This window comes from Opisthorchis viverrini, assembly GCF_000715545.1.
Source record: "Opisthorchis viverrini unplaced genomic scaffold opera_v5_52, whole genome shotgun sequence".
NCBI lineage: Eukaryota > Metazoa > Platyhelminthes > Trematoda > Opisthorchiida > Opisthorchiidae > Opisthorchis > Opisthorchis viverrini.
In genome coordinates, this window is record NW_008751708.1 from 1,621,493 (window position 1) to 1,640,273 (window position 18,781).

The 18,781-nt window shown below is 43.0% G+C and overlaps 1 protein-coding gene across 1 annotated transcript in view; it reads right to left on the reverse strand.

The window, feature by feature from the left end:
- Positions 1 to 18,781, reverse strand: part of T265_03596 (hypothetical protein) — a gene marked incomplete at both ends in the record, with an annotated part of 120,663 nt that overhangs the window by 43,593 nt on the left and 58,289 nt on the right. The window contains 5 exons of the mRNA XM_009168115.1: positions 6,447 to 6,779; positions 7,810 to 7,992; positions 8,728 to 8,874; positions 13,224 to 13,376; positions 14,260 to 14,455. Of these exons, the coding sequence (XP_009166379.1) occupies positions 6,447 to 6,779; positions 7,810 to 7,992; positions 8,728 to 8,874; positions 13,224 to 13,376; positions 14,260 to 14,455 (1,012 nt within the window). The remainder of the gene's footprint in view (positions 1 to 6,446; positions 6,780 to 7,809; positions 7,993 to 8,727; positions 8,875 to 13,223; positions 13,377 to 14,259; positions 14,456 to 18,781) is intronic.

Consider the following 18,781-nt stretch of genomic DNA (forward strand, 5'->3'; position numbering starts at 1 on the left):
AATATAATATAATATAATATAATATAATATAATATAATAATATAAAGTACATAAAGTCACGTGGGATGCAGTCAATGATGGGGTGACAGAGAGAATTCCTTCCAAGCAAATAACGATGATTACAAACAATCTTCACGTTTCTCCAAAGCTGAACTGCGCAGGATTTGTGTACTTTAAGCTTCAGCCGGCTAGCAAACGAAGACTGTAGCCTTACAAAGCCTCCTTCCCTATTGTAGACCAAAAAATAGACTAAGAAAGTTCGGTTATCCGTTCGTAATCTCCTTACTGTAATTCGAGGATTACTCACGGGTTAGGTAACATTGCCGGTATCAGAAGCGATCGCATTCCAGAACTAAAGATAACGGTCTCCGATCTTCCAGACCGATGACACAGGTGTTTACTAAAGTGGCAGCAGTGAAACTCACGAAGGGGCAACAAGATAAATGGGTTTTTGGCTATGGGAACAGTGAGCTCCACTGAACCCCATTTTTCAGCCAACTGTCCAAGTTCAACCAGTGAGTAAACCCTACCCTTCGAAAATGTATGGACAAAAGTAGTCCCTGGTGGCGGCCTTTTAGCGAATGAGCGACGAGGAAACGCAACATTCTGAAGGCATGACGAAGGTGATGTCGGGCAGGATGCGAACCCCTTATCTCTCGGATAAAAGTCAGTGTCTCAAACGCTGGTAGAATCTGGCTTAGATAGTAATCAGTAAAGTGGGACACAAAAGTCTGAGCTCTAAGTAGCAGATAATTCATTGGTTTGCTTCCTTACGGTTTGACTGCAGTTCCCTGGTTCAACTGGGTACACTTCTTCAAAAATTAATTTGACATAATACACAGCTCGACTTTCAAGTGCTAGGTTTTAGTTATGCAATAAGAGGTTTGATGATAGCGGTGGATCTTGCTGCCAGTTGCTTAAAGATCCAGCATACAAGCTTTGCTATCAGTCAGTCTGTGGCAGACCCTCGACTAATCGTCTTCCCAAAAACTCAGCACCAAAGGATGCGTTACTGTTTGTTTCTGTGAGGAAGTTACAGGACTCATAGAACGTTGTGATATTGCAGTGTTACAGGCAACCAAACCAACCCAAACCAGTTGGCCTGCTGATTCTCCGCTTTGAAAGTTTCCGGAGACGAGTGATTGTCGAAAGATGGAGGAGAACTGAATACTATTTAGTGTACAGCTCCAGTTGTTCATTGGTCGACCGAGTACGATGCTTTTCTTAAGTGATTATATCCACCCTCCTAGAAAGACCAAAAATTGGAAAGTGTCTATTATTCATCTTCCAAACCAGGTGCGTGCTGATACTCATACCATAGCCAGCGACATATAGCACTTCAGCATGTGACTCCAACTCAACTTCTAGTTATTTGGATTCTATGTACGAAGGGGAAACGAACTACTGAGTCAACCATCTTAGGTCCAGGAAATGACAGTCATTGACGTATTTCCTACATATCTCCACAAGTTAAAAATTGGTGTACTTTGGCTCGTTGAAGCTCTGAACGAAATGGTTCACTTTCCCAAGAGTCAAACTGTGGAAACAGTGCTCGGAAAATAAGGTAATATCACTAAGACTGACCACTAACGTCAATCTTATTCCGTGACGAAGGGCACTTGCTACGCATGAGTTCGTAAATCTGATTGTCTCTTTAAGGATTCTCATTTGCGACATGAGAGGTGACCACTCACGTCAGTCTTATTCCTTGACAAAGGGCACTTGTTACACATGAGTTCGTAAATCTGATTGTCCCTTTAAGGATTCTCATTTGCGACATGAGAGAATGATGGTTTGTGTCGGATGTTATCATTTCTAATCACAAGATATCACTGAGAGGAGACCTCAGGCACACATGAAAGGATATATCACAACGTATGTGCTGATCTACTTGACTCAGACAAACTTCTGCCACGTCCGTCCGTGTTCATCTATCACTAGTCGGCTGTTTTGTTTTGGTCACTGAATTGACAACTGAAGCAGCTCTCAAATTTTCCACCGCCAGTCGACGATCTCATGTGCTTCACTAACTCGAGGCTTCAATCATCCGGCTGTAAAAGGTTTACGCTCTCGGAAGTGTTTGCGTGTCATGTCACCGAGTACCTTTTCTGTGTTGATAGGTCTCGATGTTTTAAACAACATCTCCATCAAATATGCGAGATCATCCTGCATAACTCTCAAAGTCTCCCGAACGGAATTTAAAGACGATCCAGTGTCAGGCCAAGATAAATTTAGAGGTGAGGATATCTTTGGGACTTGCCAGAATTTGGGGATCCCTATGGATACCACAACATGACATCTGGTAAACTTCACATTGCTATTCAGGCATCTAGAAATCTTTTGGAAAATAGTAAAACGTCCTGAAATCAAAAAGGTATAGAGCTAATGACAGCCAGTCTACTACCTCCTACAAACCCTCAGGTTTGAGTCCTCCAGACTTTTGACTCAGCTAGTTAAGGATTTCAACGGAACTTTGTGCGGGTGGAAAGTGGTTGTACGGGTTGTTTCATCTGATGTTCTTTAGACACAGAGATCTTTAGGAGGAGTCACATCTTCAAGGAAATAACGCGTGACAACACAGCCAGAGCAACAATCACAGTGACACAAAGTGAAAAATCACCAGAAGCGGACATTTAAAAAGCATCCACCCAATAGTAGATAGCGGTTTTTCCAGCTTAAGAAAACTTTGAAAGCAGTCGATAATAACACCGCAACCATTCTGCTTAAATCACCGTTTTGTTTGAGTTAGGTAAAGACACATCGGTGCTCATCCGCCATGTGACGGAAGGCGGCAAGCGACATAGACAGACGAAGCCTATAAATACCCACGTACCAGCTGGGGTTCTAGTACGCTCGCAACCATCTGTTAAAAGATCAATTCATTTGGGCATTTTGTCGATTAGAGAATGCGAATTTAGAAATGTCCACATTGTGTTTATGTAACAAGTTAAATTCAGATGAAGATGTCGGTTTCTGAAACTTCAATAGTAACTACGATAGTTACTGGACTGGAGCCTCAAGAATACGGACGAAAAGCCACATAACTGATTCAACTTGAACAAACGGAACCAGTTAGGCAGGATCACCGTCATTACCTCTGTGATAATCACGACCATCAGGACAATATTGCAATGTTTACGTAAGGTCATACGCTTACTGTCTGAGGAATATGTGTTCACACCACTCTCGTTTGAACCCTTTTGGTCCTTTTGTCCTGGTGCAGTTTTCCCGGTTAGTCCACACCGAAGAGAGGAAGCACCAGACTTGAGTTTACTGTACTAGAAATTAACAGCTCTGCGTATACTTGGACACGCCTGAATTCAAACCTCAAACCCATGGCTTGATACCAGTACCATAGAAACGCAGGCTGGGTGAACATTGCTTTCTGTTTGTGGTGTGATAGCTTACCTAACATCCCGTCTGAAGTGAACAACTACAAGTATTCACCCAAATTAGAAGTGCCGTAAATGGATCAGTGGCTTTGAGTTAAGTTATACATAAAATAGTAGAACGAATGCCACAAATGAAGGTAAGTGGTCAGTTTGCATTAGACCGGCGCTGCATAGACCCTGTGTACTCAAAATGCAATTTTCTGAACCGGTTTCTCTAGATTTTCGTGTTCCATGACCCCTGTTTGATACAGACCAGTGGAATGTAGCCTAAATGCATGGATGAAGCCCTTCTATAAAAGACTAAATGATAAACACACAAACCACACAGATATATACAGCGGTTAGAAGGCATTTCCGAATACCATAGATATAGATGGAATAACAAGACTGATAAAGACGCCCAGTTCACTGCACGAGTGATCGATTTATAGTGCTTGCTGAACTCCTGTTTTCGATCTATCAAAGGCTGTTTTGGACATCGAAGTCATTGACTGGATCCACATATTGTAGTTTGAAGGAATGTAAAAGCAACTGCAACCGCTCAGTAGTCTCATTCTTATTCGCTACTATCACCGATTGTAGAAACAAAGCGTTCGTCTACCAAGGAGTGTATGGTGCTTTTGTATCTAAACCAGAATTTTGCGGACGAAAATCTGCGTTAATTGTGATCTGACAGAAAGGCGCATAGGTGAATTGAGACCGCATCTCACGGTAAATCACCGAAAACACTGTAAAGTATTCTGCGAATCAATCAGAACGGCGTTCGTGCTTCGCGTTTCTACCTCGGTTGTCTGCACAAGTTACGTCTGCACCAATTAGATCGGTGGTCAATTAGCATTCCGTGCCGTTCTGTCTTGTTGTCGATAATCAGGCTTGCGGTCAAATGACTTCTGGTTTTATGGTAACGGATCGATTTCGTTCGAGATCCATTTGGTCGTCAGTGATGACGAAAATTCTACGTGTTGCTATCATTTCCCACAAAATGAAGTGAGTTGTGAACTAACCTGGATCCGTCAGTACTTTAAAACGAATCACCTCTCAATGACGAGCACACCTTGGAGAAATTCGCCCACTCTAAACGGAGCAGTCTTCAACTGAAACCACGTTTGATTGGTCAACTGAAGATCTACACAGACCTACACGTCACTGTTCAGGTTAACTGATGAATGGCAGGTTTCCGGCTACTTCTTTTGTTGGAAGTAACCCTAACTCAGAGATCTGCCTGGTTTGAGGATCATGTTCACAATTTAGTCGTGTGGTTTTTAGGGCCCTAACTAATCCGAACAGTTCCAGACTTTGTAGGATATCCGTAGCTGCAATACATGGTGCGCTTGGAAGCGATTTATCTTCCAACAGTAAGGAATTGTAAGTAGGTAAAAGGTGACTTTCTGAGGTTATTGCACGAGAGACTGGCTCAGCAAGGTTTTTTTGGTTGGTCGCTCTGTTTGGCAACACCTGTGCAACCGAATTCGGCCAGGCCAGGCCACGCTCTGCCGCAAACGCTGACACGTTTAGAATCGACGGATGTACGACCATTTTGATTTTGAAATGGGAAGACCACCAAAGCCGTTATGTATTCTTCCGTTAGCCGATTGGTAACGAACTAGTTCCTGAACTAGTTCTGCTCGCTCAGTTCGTGTTGGATGCGCAGAAGTTCAAACCGGATAACGTCATGCTTTCTGAATTTTTTTCATAGGGTCTATTCACAAATGGATGCGTGGGAATATATCCTATGAAGTCAGATAGTCATGCTACTAGAATAAAAGCTCTGCCCTTATCCCGTTGCATGTCTTGTTGCAAGTAGCTTCCAGGCAAGATACTACTTTGACCCTGTCCGGATGAATTCAATAGACTTGATCGTTGTCTCTGCAATAACTAGTTCGATCTCAAATCTACCGCACGCGCCTGGTGAACCTAGGGACTGAAAACATCTTGGATCACGACCGACCACCACTTTTCAAATACCAGCATATTTCAATAGACACTGGCCACAGTTTGGAAGAAGAAGTGATGAATTTTCCTTTTCACCTATTTCAACTTCATCGGCGGAGTCTGCACTGATGTGGGTGACTGTTACACAGGAACGATTCCGGAATCGACATCTCATCTCAGTCGACAAGAATGGCTCTGTCGCCTGGCTGGTCGAGAACGTCATGCATTAGCTCGGTCTCAATGTAGTGCACAGAGTCCGACACTGGATGACGATTTTGCATATCACTGTGCCTTGGCAGCGTGTATGTGAGACATCCGAGACCAGTTCTTTTTCAAGAGAGTTGTCCGAAAATAAAAGTAAGCATACGCAGAACACGCCCATCTACATAGCGTTTTGGTTGTACTGGACGACTCTGCTGAATTCGATCTGGATCTCTCGTTCAACTGACATGGACTTTGTTCCGTACATTCGGTTGAATCAAATCACAACGGAAGATTTATCGGATTCTCCGGTAAGCATCATGAAGATCATCGTTCCCACGTCTCTTGGAATACGTTTCAGCTTCTTCATCATGTGCCATCAGATCCTCGCTTTCCGGGTTCATCAGGTAAAAGCTAGATCATTGGCATTTGCAAACGGCAACTTAACATTTTCTTCACTACTCATAGGGTTGCTGAAAACTCTCTCACAGCACACGAGCGGCTTCGCACAATTTAATATTTGAAGGAAACTCAAGGACTGCGCCTACGTGGTGAGCCCCAAGAAGGGAAAAACCGTTTGAAGGTTGTTGAAGAGTTTTAAGCAATCTGATGAGTAGTTTTCTTCAAGGAAATGAAGTTGATATGCTTATAATGCAAAACCTGAACGGAAATAACATATTATTGCACAGAAATGAGACACTTTTGTTTAGACATTGCTTTCTTATGAACATGGGTATAACTTCAATGGCAAAAACAGTGCGAGTCTGAAATATTTCTGTTTACTCCAGAGGACAGTTTACACATTGCCTGGATAACAACTAAATTAGGCAAAATTAGGTCTTTGCCGTAAACTAAAGCTAGCTAATGAGTTGGAATACTCAGAAAGCATACATTCTAGGGGAACCAAGACCACACACTTACTGCGCCCTTTACTGGCGTGCCTGCTTCACCAAAAACTCTCTTTCTGGTCATGCGCCTTCTCCGAAACATGTGTTCCAAATGCTCCGTCGGTTGGAAGTTTCGTTCCGTCTGTGATAGTGAGTATTCGTATCCATCCTCGTCGCAAAGTCGTCCCAAGTCGACATGCCAATCACCATCCCACGACCATCCTGGTTCTAAGACCATGCGATCTGGGGCCTCACGCTCATTCCCAATATCGTCCGTGTAGCATGGCTTAGCCGGCCGCCACTCGGTTTCTGGTGTTCTCGTTTCGTTGCAAAAGACTTCTTCCACGTAGGTGGTTTGTCCGGCATCCTGTTCAAGACAAATGCATGAGTTTTATCTTCAATGTTAAATCTTCGAGTAATGAGGACGAAACATAAAAAACAAACAAGATAAAATCGAACTGTGTGATTTCAGAATGTACTAACTGAAAGAAATGATGACAATCTGTGTAATTTCTCCAGTTAAAAACCAACTGATGAAAGTTAACAACCTATAAGATAGAGAAAAGAACCATCAGTTACATTTCTGGTAAATAGAGGGTATTTTTTATTAATGAGTAGTGAAAACCTCGAATTCTACATGGAGTTCATTCAGTTGTCTTGCTCCTTCACGAAGTTATTCCACTGAGGTGCCCAATGAATGCTAATCTATTCACATGGAGGAGATAAATACTTAGCATCTGTGTGATATTAGCATCTGTGTGATATTATAGGTCACTCAGTACAGTGTTTGAAGTTGTGGCAAATCTGAGGGATTTTGTTGGTGCCTACTTTTCGAAACTTTTATGTTAATCAGTGGTGCACAGCTACCCACCCCTGCAGCGGCCAGTGTTAGTCATTCCTGAGGAAATGGATATTGTAGAGGATGCATATATATATATATATATATATATATTCATTTGGATACATAACTCAAAATAACAGTGTCGTTGAGAAACCGTGTGAAGTGTTATCCAAGTAATTATCTGAGCATCATCTAGAAGTAGTAATTAAGCGGTATGTTTGTACCGTTTATCTGCGCGAATCCGGTACCAGTTTACAGCTGTTTGGGCGAAAAACTGATAACTGGATTTTGAGAAGTTGGATTTCACCATAAACATACGGACAAGGTTGTTCTTCCCAATTCCCACATGGCTAGTCTGCCACTAATTACCACAGAATCTATTTGCCCCAGTAGCCACGGAAAAGGCACAATATCACCCGAAAAAGGTATTTAAACTACCCAACTAAACAAAATGCTCACGAGTTTGCACGTTTTCACCATGTTTGGCTACCACAACAGAGGTGCAAGTTACGCAGATATGGGCAATAGTTCCCAAAGTGATTCCATCAACGCTCACCTGTTTGATGAGCACAGAGAGTTCCGGGTCCACGTACCAATCCCCATCCCAATCCCAACCGGCAGGAGGATGGAAGAGTTCCTTCTTCAGTTCTTTCTTGCCCGCACTGTCACTCCATGCATACCGTGTGAGTGGTGGTCTTCTACTGGAATAGCTCCCAAAAGTTGATGCCTGGTTTTCATACTAGAACAGCAAAAAGAACGCTGGTCAGGAAATTACGTTCCCGACTGAGGCAGCCTGTAAATGAAGTGATCTAGAACACTGTGGAGATTTCTCTCTCCTGCATATTAAGTAGACCGACCAGTAGATTAGAATATTATAAATAGAAGCAATAAATTGTCGATATCTAATCGCGAGGGTATTTACAACGTACAGTAGAATGAGCGTTGCCGCTAGTGCTGTTGAATCAGTTCTGAGTGTTTAGGAAACCTCCGTTTAGCACCAACTTCTGCAAGGCACGCAAACAGAAACAGCTACATGTTTTAGCTTTCCTGAGCATCCTTTTTTTAGCCCTTCCTTCTGAACCGGACACTATTGTTTGTGACATTCCAAATGTTCTTTGATGAATTATTTTCTTCAAACAAGACACCGAACAGGTATCCTGCGTATTCAATTGGGATTTCTTCCTACACGTTTCGCACTGCACAGCTGTTACATCTTTATTAGGACTAATCAGCAGCGCGCATATCACCAAATTCCAGGGATTTTTGAATCCCCGACTGATCAGCTGTGCGTGAATAACTGGCACTTATACAGCATACAGCGCCACTGGTCCTTTACTCACGGAATTCAAATCACATAGTCACGTGCTGACTGACTCTGCTTTTCAGCATAGATTGGTCTCACTTACGCAACGAAATCTTAATTTAGAGTCCTCTAATCTCCTCACATTACCATTACTATTTCATTTTGCCTTACTGTTTCTGCGACGACTCTTTGTTTTGCCTCGTGCAACTGTTCCTTCCATACGGCTTGATTCTTCTCGAATCCCAACCAAAATATTGCAGTCACTTGAACGGGGATGCGGAAGAATTTGTCTTCCGACTCGTCATACAGGCGCAGTTGCTGAAAAGAGAAGAATAAACAGATGTTCAAGGCCTGGCTGACTAAACATCACCACTGCAGGACAGAGTGGATCTACCATCTGGAAGAATGATCATAATGATTACGCTGTTTATAACGGACACCAAAGTGTCACCTGTAAAGAATCACCTATAAATAGGGGGACAAACAGTTTAACATTAAAATAGGGCATATTCAAACGCCTAATTCACGGTCAGTAGGCTTATGAAGCATTGTATATGGTGGAAAGTTTTTGTGCTACATATTCAAGTATTCTTTTGCCTTTGGCGATATAAGATTTGCAGACTCTGAATTCTGTCTCAAGAATCTGAAGAAAGCGAATGTCGGAATGGAGACGATCATGTTGAACCTAATGTCTACACATTGACATCTTTGTTTTGTTATTATTCTTGCCGTGAATAGAAACTGATAACCCTGAAACTTCAAGATTTTAAGTCGCTTTGGGGACCACGTATTCTACATATTAGCAAATCATCCTACACCTGTGTTCTATCGCATTTAAGCTAGTCACTTTCCCACTGGTTTACCATTTCAATGTTTCCAATCTTGTTCTTGCCCACGAAGTATGCGTGTATCAAAATGGCCTAGTATACTGGGCACCACTGAAGTCTTCGAAGGCTTTGCTCATGCACAAAGTGCTCACCAACCGACCTCAAAACTGGAACATCGAACAACTACCATGCTCTGGTTTAATTGCTCGACTATGTAATCGAAATTCTACTGCGATACACATTAGCTGCACAAAGCGGTCAACGCGCCGTCTCTGAATTCACGTATCATCTGTTTCAAGGCCCGTTTGTTTTTCAAACTGAGGTTGTTGTGTTCCACATCAGCTTTTGACAAACACGTCATCTAAACGGATCCAAACAAAAGTGACTTCAAATGCAACAAAAGACAACTTTCAATGGCTTGGAAAAACTTCAGGAAAATCCAAGAGGTCAATTCCTTCATCTGAATCCCCTATTCCTTAGAATCAGAGTCTGGCTGGTTAAGTTCATTACAAGACAAGACTTCGTGGGGCACTCCTGCTTGAGAAGAACGCGTAAGTAATTCTAGAATGACGGACTGGTCATTCACAGTTTAAAAAACAAAGACAGGTTTATTCCAGCTGTTCGGTTGGACTTAATCCCAGTGGTGTAGCAATACCGCGAAGGTCCCTAATGCCTGTGAGTTGCTGATGCGGAACGCGGGGTGTGGGTAAGTGTCAGTAAAAGTTTTGTCACATACCAATGTGGAGATGTCAATAGATTTTTTGTGTCGGTCGGTGCGAAGGTCCCTAATTCCTGTGAGTTGCTGATGAGGAACGCGGGGTGTGAGTAAGTGTCAGTAAAAATTTCGTCACATACCAATGTGGAGATGTCAATAGATTTTTTGTGTCGGCCTGTCCGTAATTTTGTGATCAGAAGGAGTGTACACCTGAGAGGGAGTTTAGTTTGAAAATGGTGTACCTGGTTTGCTAAATAACCCGTAATACCGCCTGTGTATACACCACAATCGAACGGAGTTCCTTCGGGTGGACTTTGCCGGAGGATGACCCTGGGGTTTTCTAATGCTGCCAAAGCCGACTGCTGGCTCACTATGGGCCCCTGTGAGTTCGTCGAGCAATCGTACTGCCCGGAATTGGTTGGATCGAACAGCACCGCACAAACCGTTTGCGTTATTCTGACTATGCTCACACATTCAGTAATCCCACCTTTGCTGCCAGAAAAATCCACATCAAGTATCAACCAGCTAATGAGCATATCAAGAAGAGTAAAACGTTCCCCATAATGATGCAAACAACGAATAACCGGATTAGTCGCTTCGACTAAATTTTGGAAAACGATGTGTTTTAATTCAACGCACATAGACGAGTTCAGGTTTGTCTCATGATGCATGTGATAGTTTTAGCAGGCCACATGGCTTCCTCATGCAGTTGACAAAAATAGCACAGCAATTTCACTAGACCTCTTGGTTCCAATGCTAGATATTGCCTTCTAACTGACCGAACGTGATCTACCAAGATAATTAAACCGCATCCTACCTTCGGTCCTTTGTGGATGGATGGAGGATTTTAAGACTTCATAGTCGATAGTGAAGATCTACAGTCCATGCGTAGAGATATTGAATTTGTTTGCCTGTCGACAAACCTGTTGTCAAAATCTGTGTCTGATGGTTCGTTTTCCTTGACTCCAGGGTCTTTACTAAAAACCTTGAGAAAGTTATGCGAGCTGTTGTCATGTCCGTACTATGCAACAAATCAAACGGCGATAGCTTACGTGCATGTCACCAAGTGGTAATCACCTGATGGCAGTTGTTTTTGCCGAACCGTTAGAGGGTGCAGTTAATCCATGGTGCGACAAAATCAACACATGCATGTGGTTACAGTGAGAATACATTCACGATAAAATCACAGCCTTCAGTATCTGATCTATTAAAATCTAAAGGTTTGGCGAAAAGCCGTCCACTCCCATTTGTCTATCATTTGATTTGTTCAAATATCGTCAACTATTCCCAAACAAAAATACTTCCTTCAAATTCCGCACATTTCCCTCATCAAAGCGTACCCAGAAAGATTCTATGACCAGTGCAGAGGTTCGACAGACCCGTCCCCTTTTACAGCCGCTCAATCTGACACTGTTTTCACATGAACCACATAAAATAACAAATAACAATGGTTGAAAGTTTTAGCTGTCACTATGATTAATGTATTCGTTCTAGCAACTGAATTAGGAAAGGAAACTTGCTTCCCGATTACTAAACCCAATACATTAGCAGAGCTATTCGGTATTTTACCCAGTTCCGGCCTCAGCAGGGAAGCTTCACGATATAGTTCACTCTGTGTGTGACCAACCGATGCCGAGAAGTTGGCAAGCACTGTAAAGGTGTTTCATCGATATTGAAAATCATCATCAGTGCATATTTTACGAATCTCAAGGGAGGTTGGAACCCGCCACCTCCCGGATGGTAGTTTGAACATTTAACCAGTCGGCCAAGATCCTCTGACGAGTAGCGCGATTAAATTGCGCTTAGGCAGGATACAACGCCACTAATCCTCCATTCGCGGAATCCATATTATGTAGTAATCTATTGACTGGTTCCTTGGGTAGTGACTTCCACATGGAGGAGAAGCTTATCGTGTGAATTCGTACGCTCTTTGAGTTACTCACAGATTATTGGTAGTGTGAGGAGATTCGAACGTTTTCAATGTAGAGTTTATACCGCAGGTTCTGTATCCTATCTATGCGATTGGCTTCACTTAAAGGATGTACTCTACATTGAAGAGTCCCAAATATCTTCGCACCACTAACAATCGATAGGAAGGTGGCCTCACACACAGCACACATCATATTATGCAGCAAAAAATAATGTCAGTAGAAGAATGCTACCCGAAGTTTGATCACCATTCATTCGGAGGGGAATATACGATCCTATTCAGGCAGAGTCTGACAGCACTGGTATGTGTTTCAAAACTCAGCCGTCATCACCTTTAGGTGCACACTGTGAGAAAGCATTCGGTTTGATATGCTAATATTTGTTTTTCGGGTTGTAATTGTACTCAGGGCACCACATTACCGAATGATTATCCGGTAGGACTCGGTGCTAAACGTGCTGCCTTGTGGTAGGTAAAACGGTCTATATTACGGAATACGATGTACGTTGAACCTCATCTGGATAACTGGTGCTTGTCTATCCAGTAGGACGATCGCTTATTGGTCGAACAATCCTTGACTAGTCGGAGTTAATGAGAATCTGGATCCAGCATTACAAAAATTAAGCGCATCAAATGTTTTTTATGTTGATGTCCAATCCACTTGGCTCTTTGATTAAACTGTCCTGCGATTCGATGTTTAAATCCAGCTTGGAAAAATCAGTCTTTTTTAGACTTTCAATGAGCTGCCGAACGGGACGCTCCGGTGAGTTGAGTGAATACAAAGCGTTATTTGCGTGCCAGTGGTGTACCAGCAGCTGTGGTAGTTATGCTGAGAATATCCGTCGCATTTTTCATTCCTGAGAAACCTGATAAAAACACCCACTTTCCGACAGAGTGCAGTTCGGTTTTAGTGCTCCCTGTTCATGGGGACTCTGCACAAAAACTGGATCCTGTATATAATGCCTCGACAAATAGTTCATATGGTCAGCCCACTAAGGCTGTTTTGGCTACGCTGTGAACCAAAGTCAGATCTCAACGCAAGTAGATGTGAAGGGGTCTTCCGAAATATGACTTTATAAACTACTTCTGTTTTCGTAAAGAAAAGGACATTCAACTTGACGAAAACACTTGAGTTTAACCCAGCAATAAATCTACCGATTGTCACCAAACATTTTCGAAAACGATGAGTTTAACCTACTTTAAAATTCAGAACTTGCGTCTTTGAACACTTTAGTCCGGCAAAGTGCGGTGTTTCGCTGTAAAGTACTTCGTGGGCGGGAATCCGGTGGTAGGCTTTGCGTTTTCCTCCGCTTAGCATCCAAATCACGATATCCGGAAAACTTAGTTGAGGCTGTAAAGCGGATGAACAGAGACAGATTTCGAGTGAATATGATCCTTTTAAAGTGCTTGTAAATGGTGGTCTGTCCCTCGTAAGACGGCTTCATTTGCCTTGGGCATAAGATGACCTAGAATTTGTCTTAAAAAGAGCACTGTGGTTTCACTATACGTCAAACACCCGCTATAACCTTCTCCCTATTTGCCCGATGTGTAGCTGGGCCTGCTTATCAGACGGTCAGCATATTCCCTCTTCCACCTTAAGTTAAAACTCTGAGTATCATGGCGACAACCAACTCTGCTCCATCGTAGAATTTACTCAGTGACTCATCAGTAACACTAACGAACTTTGATTATTGTCTCAAAGGTCAGATGGCCTCGGAGGAAAGGTGGAAACTGAGTGGCGCCCGTGATCAAGTAATGACTCGGTAAGATGGTACCATACTTATCCCATGCGACCTATCATATCCGCTCCCCTGTCTCCATCAGTTCGTTCCAATTTTCTTTAGCTACCTGGATCAGCTAACGTTTCAACCCTTGTGAGATTCATCCGAGGGGCACAGCACATTAAGTGGCGTTGAAAGTCAGATATAAACATTAAGTACCTGAGGTGACGTGAGGCAGCCGCGTTTGCTCCGATGGTGAGGCTCTCGGAAGTCACTCGTCGAGTGTCCTCCTTCGTGCATCACTTCACTTTGCATACTGCACTTTCGATCTCTGGAGTAACCCTGAGCTACATATGGTCAAATCTGTGTAGTTTCTTTGCATTTCAATCTTGAGGAATGAAACCAGCATATTATCCAACCACACGTCACCTTGATTGAATTGCTATCATGACGACTGTATAGAGAGCGAAGAAACGACAGAAAGATCTAATAGATTTCGCACCAAGAACATACCTCCATCGATAGTTGTTTAACTATGGCCAAGTATTCCTGCATCAGCGCCACAGCATCGTCTATTGAGGCTAAAGTTTCCCTGGCTTCAGCTGCGTCTTGACCAAGGCGAGCAATTTGGTCCATTCGAAGTTCTCTCAGGTGTCTGTCCATTTCGTTCACCGGGGAATTTTCAGGTTCCCAAGATGGAAGTTGTTTCCTGGAAAGAAAATCAAAACTAATCAGTCACAACTACCATATTCTCACAAAAAAAGCAGCACATCAACACTTTGAAGGCCAGATGAAGGTGAGATCTAGCACCTCAGTATAAACTGTAGTGCTTCTTCCCTTGTGTACGTTTTCTTGGGTTGTTCGGTTTTACCTTTGGTACAAAACATCAGTTGTCTGTGTTCTTAAGCACATCGTCAAGATGTATCGCCTAATCAAGAACAGTTCGATTGAACTCTGGGAGTTAGCATGTCTGTATAGAAGTCACATCAGTCCTTCATTCCCCCTTTTCGCAGGATAAACATGGTGCTACTTAGTGAACATGACCAATGAATAGAAGGCGCAAAGTGAAATCCTGTTGCTAAGGTCAAATGCGTTGGTCCACAAAGCACGCGAATAAATCAGATCACAACTGTATCTAAGTTTAGGAGTGACCAGCGTGTGACTGTGCCTTGCGTATTCAAGATCCAAGTCCAAAAGTGGGCTTCGGATGTAACAACTGTCCGCAGCAAGCTCACAGTATTAGAAGTAGATGGATATGGACTGAGTTCGTATCGACTTTTAAGAAAGCAAGGAACCCGTTCATGGACAGTAAGATTGCAACAAGTAGACGAGAATGGACAAAATTAGTAGCACAAAACACTGCAAATACGGATATCTCGAACTTATTTGACACGTGTTTCGGGGAACATAAAGCGGTAATTAGGTAGATCGGTGGAGTTTTTCACCAGTAGACAGGTTAACAACTCGATTCAAGATTTAGATGATGCACAAATGTGCTTGGTTTAGGGTCCCTGAATCTAGCCAACCTGGGATTAATCGTGGGCTTCAGATTTTCAGGTGCAGAGAGAATCAAAGTGAAGTGAAACGAGAGGAGCTATATGGTGGATTTCGTTCACTCTCTGGTAGGTACACAGCATTGGATCACTATTTTCCGTCGGAGTGTGGAATGTGTGGCGAGTGAATCTCAGAGAATCTTCTTGAACACTGATTTACCATCATATTGTATTCACAGTCCCGTTCGCGTTTCCTGTGGAAGCGTCAAAACAGTAAATATCTCCCAGAACTTTCATTACACACTGTACCGAATGCTTCCTGAGTGACACTCACGCGCAGTAAATTGCCACAGTTGGCAACATATCGCAATATTGATGAGACCGGTGCGTTAAGTGGCGGTAAACTAAGCGGCTATTGATTTAGAAACAAATTATAGCAGCAAAATTAGGAAATAACCACACGGTGTAGTCTATGTTTGAGCAGTGTACAGGCGGATGAAGGCAGCTTTCACTTAGAGCTTGTAGCTCAGTGGTTAGTTAGATGAATCCTCATACAGGACATTGTTATGTCAAGCTATCTGCTGCCGTGTCGAGGTCACATCTACTGCCACAGAATGTCTAAGCTATCGCAAAAATAATGCGAAGTGCACTCGGAGGTACCTTTTGTGGAGTTATATGACAAAAAGCAGGTAGATGAACTGCTGAGAAGCAACTCAATGATGTGAGCAACAAAATGAGAATTTCGCCCAAGAGAGGCATAGCTTTCTGTTGTCATTAAGAGGGGGCATGCGGAGGACAAAACCCTTAGAGAAGAGTAATGTGTCAGATGCAGTTAAAAACACGAGACAATCAGCAATGCAAGTTCACATTAGTAGGTTGGATGCAGGTTACCGTTCGACAATAAACTATAACGCACTCAATGGACCACTCATTGATCACGCCCTCTCCAATGGCGACGAAACGCTGGCATAATAATGATCAGTATGAAGGAACCTATCAACAGCCAGTTTCAGTATGAACACAAGAACCTTTGTCAGCAGTTTGTGGAGTTCTAGAAGGGAAACAGATCCACCACCTATGGTGCACAGAAAAAATCTTCAATACTCTCCTGTTTTCGGTCATTCGTGGTTGAAATCTCGTTATTCTCCGTTATGACATAAGTCACCACAGTTACGAACATAACTTCAAATTACTCAGAAATCGATTCTAGATAAGTGTCTAGCTGTGAATGCTTGTCAAGGTTACTACTGTTCCCGTCGAATTCACCCAAAAAATCTCCAGGATCATGTTGACAGTGGCATACAAATAAACATATATACAGCCCCACCCTGCTAGGAGACCGTTCCTTGTATAGAATCCCAAATTATTCGAGGAGTCTAGATGTTGACATTTTTATCCGGCCTTCGAACTACTTACATCAGAAAAGTAGAAATTTAAGGTCCCATATTCTTTTTCTATCAACTTTGACACAGCGTACATATGTGCTAGTCAAGAGCGTCGAAGGCTAAGCGTCCATATGAGTAATTCCAGAGCACGGAAACACTGTCCTTACAATGGGGTTTCAAGGTGAAATATTATCACTCTTAAGCCGCACAGGATTCGTGAGGGTCACTCGACCGGTGAAAGCCCTGGGCTCAGTGGTGACCATCGAGCCTGACCGAGACCCTTATGTGTTGATTTTTAGGTCGGTGTGATCACTCTTCTGGAGAGATATTACTGCCAGCGATTTCAAGCTTTGCTTCCTCTGGTGTACTCTACCAGTGAAACTCCTTGACTTTGCCAGCCATGTTGTTTGCAACCAGGGTGAGGAAAGCACACAAAGATACACGAAGGCTACATATTGGTTGCTTATATCAGTGGCTATCAAAGGAAACTGTGGGACTTAATCTGAGCGCCAGGCTTGAGGCACTAGTGAAACATCACAATGCGTCCCACCCGTGGCGAATAAAACGAATGAATCTCACAGTTGCAATTTTCCAACCATGGACAAATATGCTTGCCAAATTGCCGGATGATGATTAACATTTAGGCTGTCAGATTCCAACATTTGTCGCCTGCGGGTCCGTTCACATCGGTATCCCGCATGTGTGAAACATTGATGTACACCAGTCCTCGTTACATACCGTCGAACACAAAGTTTCTAGCGCGTGAGATGATATCGTCGTCAGATGTGAATAAGTGAAGTCGGGTTGCATAGTGATGGTTGCAAGGCTGAGAGTACGACAAGCTGCGGTGTGAGTCGGCTGACGTAATCCGGACATTTTTCGCATCTATTTTGTAGTCCTGTTTGGGGTTTGTTCAGGGTTTTTATAGAAAAAGCTAGTGTACCCCACGCAGATTGCAGCTCTGGAGGAAATGTGAACCACATCATGGGATCCCTGAATCCACTGTGGATGAAACTGAAAGTGTTGAGCGTTTTTGTATAACATAATCTTATGTGAGTAGTTGAGGAATTGATACACCTCCGAGCAAGAAGGCCCGTGCAGTAATACCTCAAGACTACAACTGTTTGACAAAATTTATCACCTACTGGTGAGATGTGCTGTCGATATGAGCAAAGCGCTGATTCATTTTGGCTCAGTAAAATATGGCACGTAACTTCTTGTGGTGGACACGTACAGTCATTGTGGTTACGATGATGCCAGAATATTGACCGGACGCATTGCAGCGGATTTTTTGTTGATCTGTTGCCTGACCACCCCTTTCGGAAACATTCAAAAATAAGTCAGAGTTTACTGCAAGCTTTGAAGGACAGTACATAGTGGAGGTAACTGACGACCGCACACCATCAGATTACTTGTCCCTCGAATGGGTAAAGGTCTGTCTATTTGTATTTGGGGGTCTAGATTGTTCAACCAGTGCTCGGAGATCCCGCGTGCTTGGAGCACTCGTTGCTTGGCCGATCCGAGTGCACTTGAAGCACATAGTCAACTGTGTGGGATTTCACGTAGTATGGAACATCGAAGGAAGGGATGTGACGATAAAAGACCTATCTGGACGTTCCGATGGTTGACATCAACGCGATATTGGAAAAGCAAAGGATGTTCACAACACACGACGTTCTAGTGCGGTTTGTGGTTGGTTAGGTGAAACTTTTACGATAAACTTCATCTGGTTGAATCTGATGGCAAGATCCGTGCTGATTTCGACGCTCGCATGTTTGTACTGCTCTATGGAAAGCAAGCACGAAAACTGACATATGGAAATGGTAGCGTTGTGATTCATACTTCGTAATTAAATTGACGATAGTTTCTCTTTATAACTTTGTTCGCGGATTATCCTGCATGTAGATGCCGATATGGACATACCAGGCACGATGGACACACCAGTAACGCCAGTCAGCAATACGTAGTTGATCCACGCTGACTCCCAAAACTTGGATGGACTAAAAGTGGAATTACTGAAGTACAACGAGATTTGAGGGCGAAACTTCTGTTTGCTTTGGTAAGCTTAGAAACACACAACAACGCTCTTTTTCCACATTTAACACAAATGACGTTGCGCACACTAAAAAGTGCCGATCCCATCTCATCCTCTTCAGA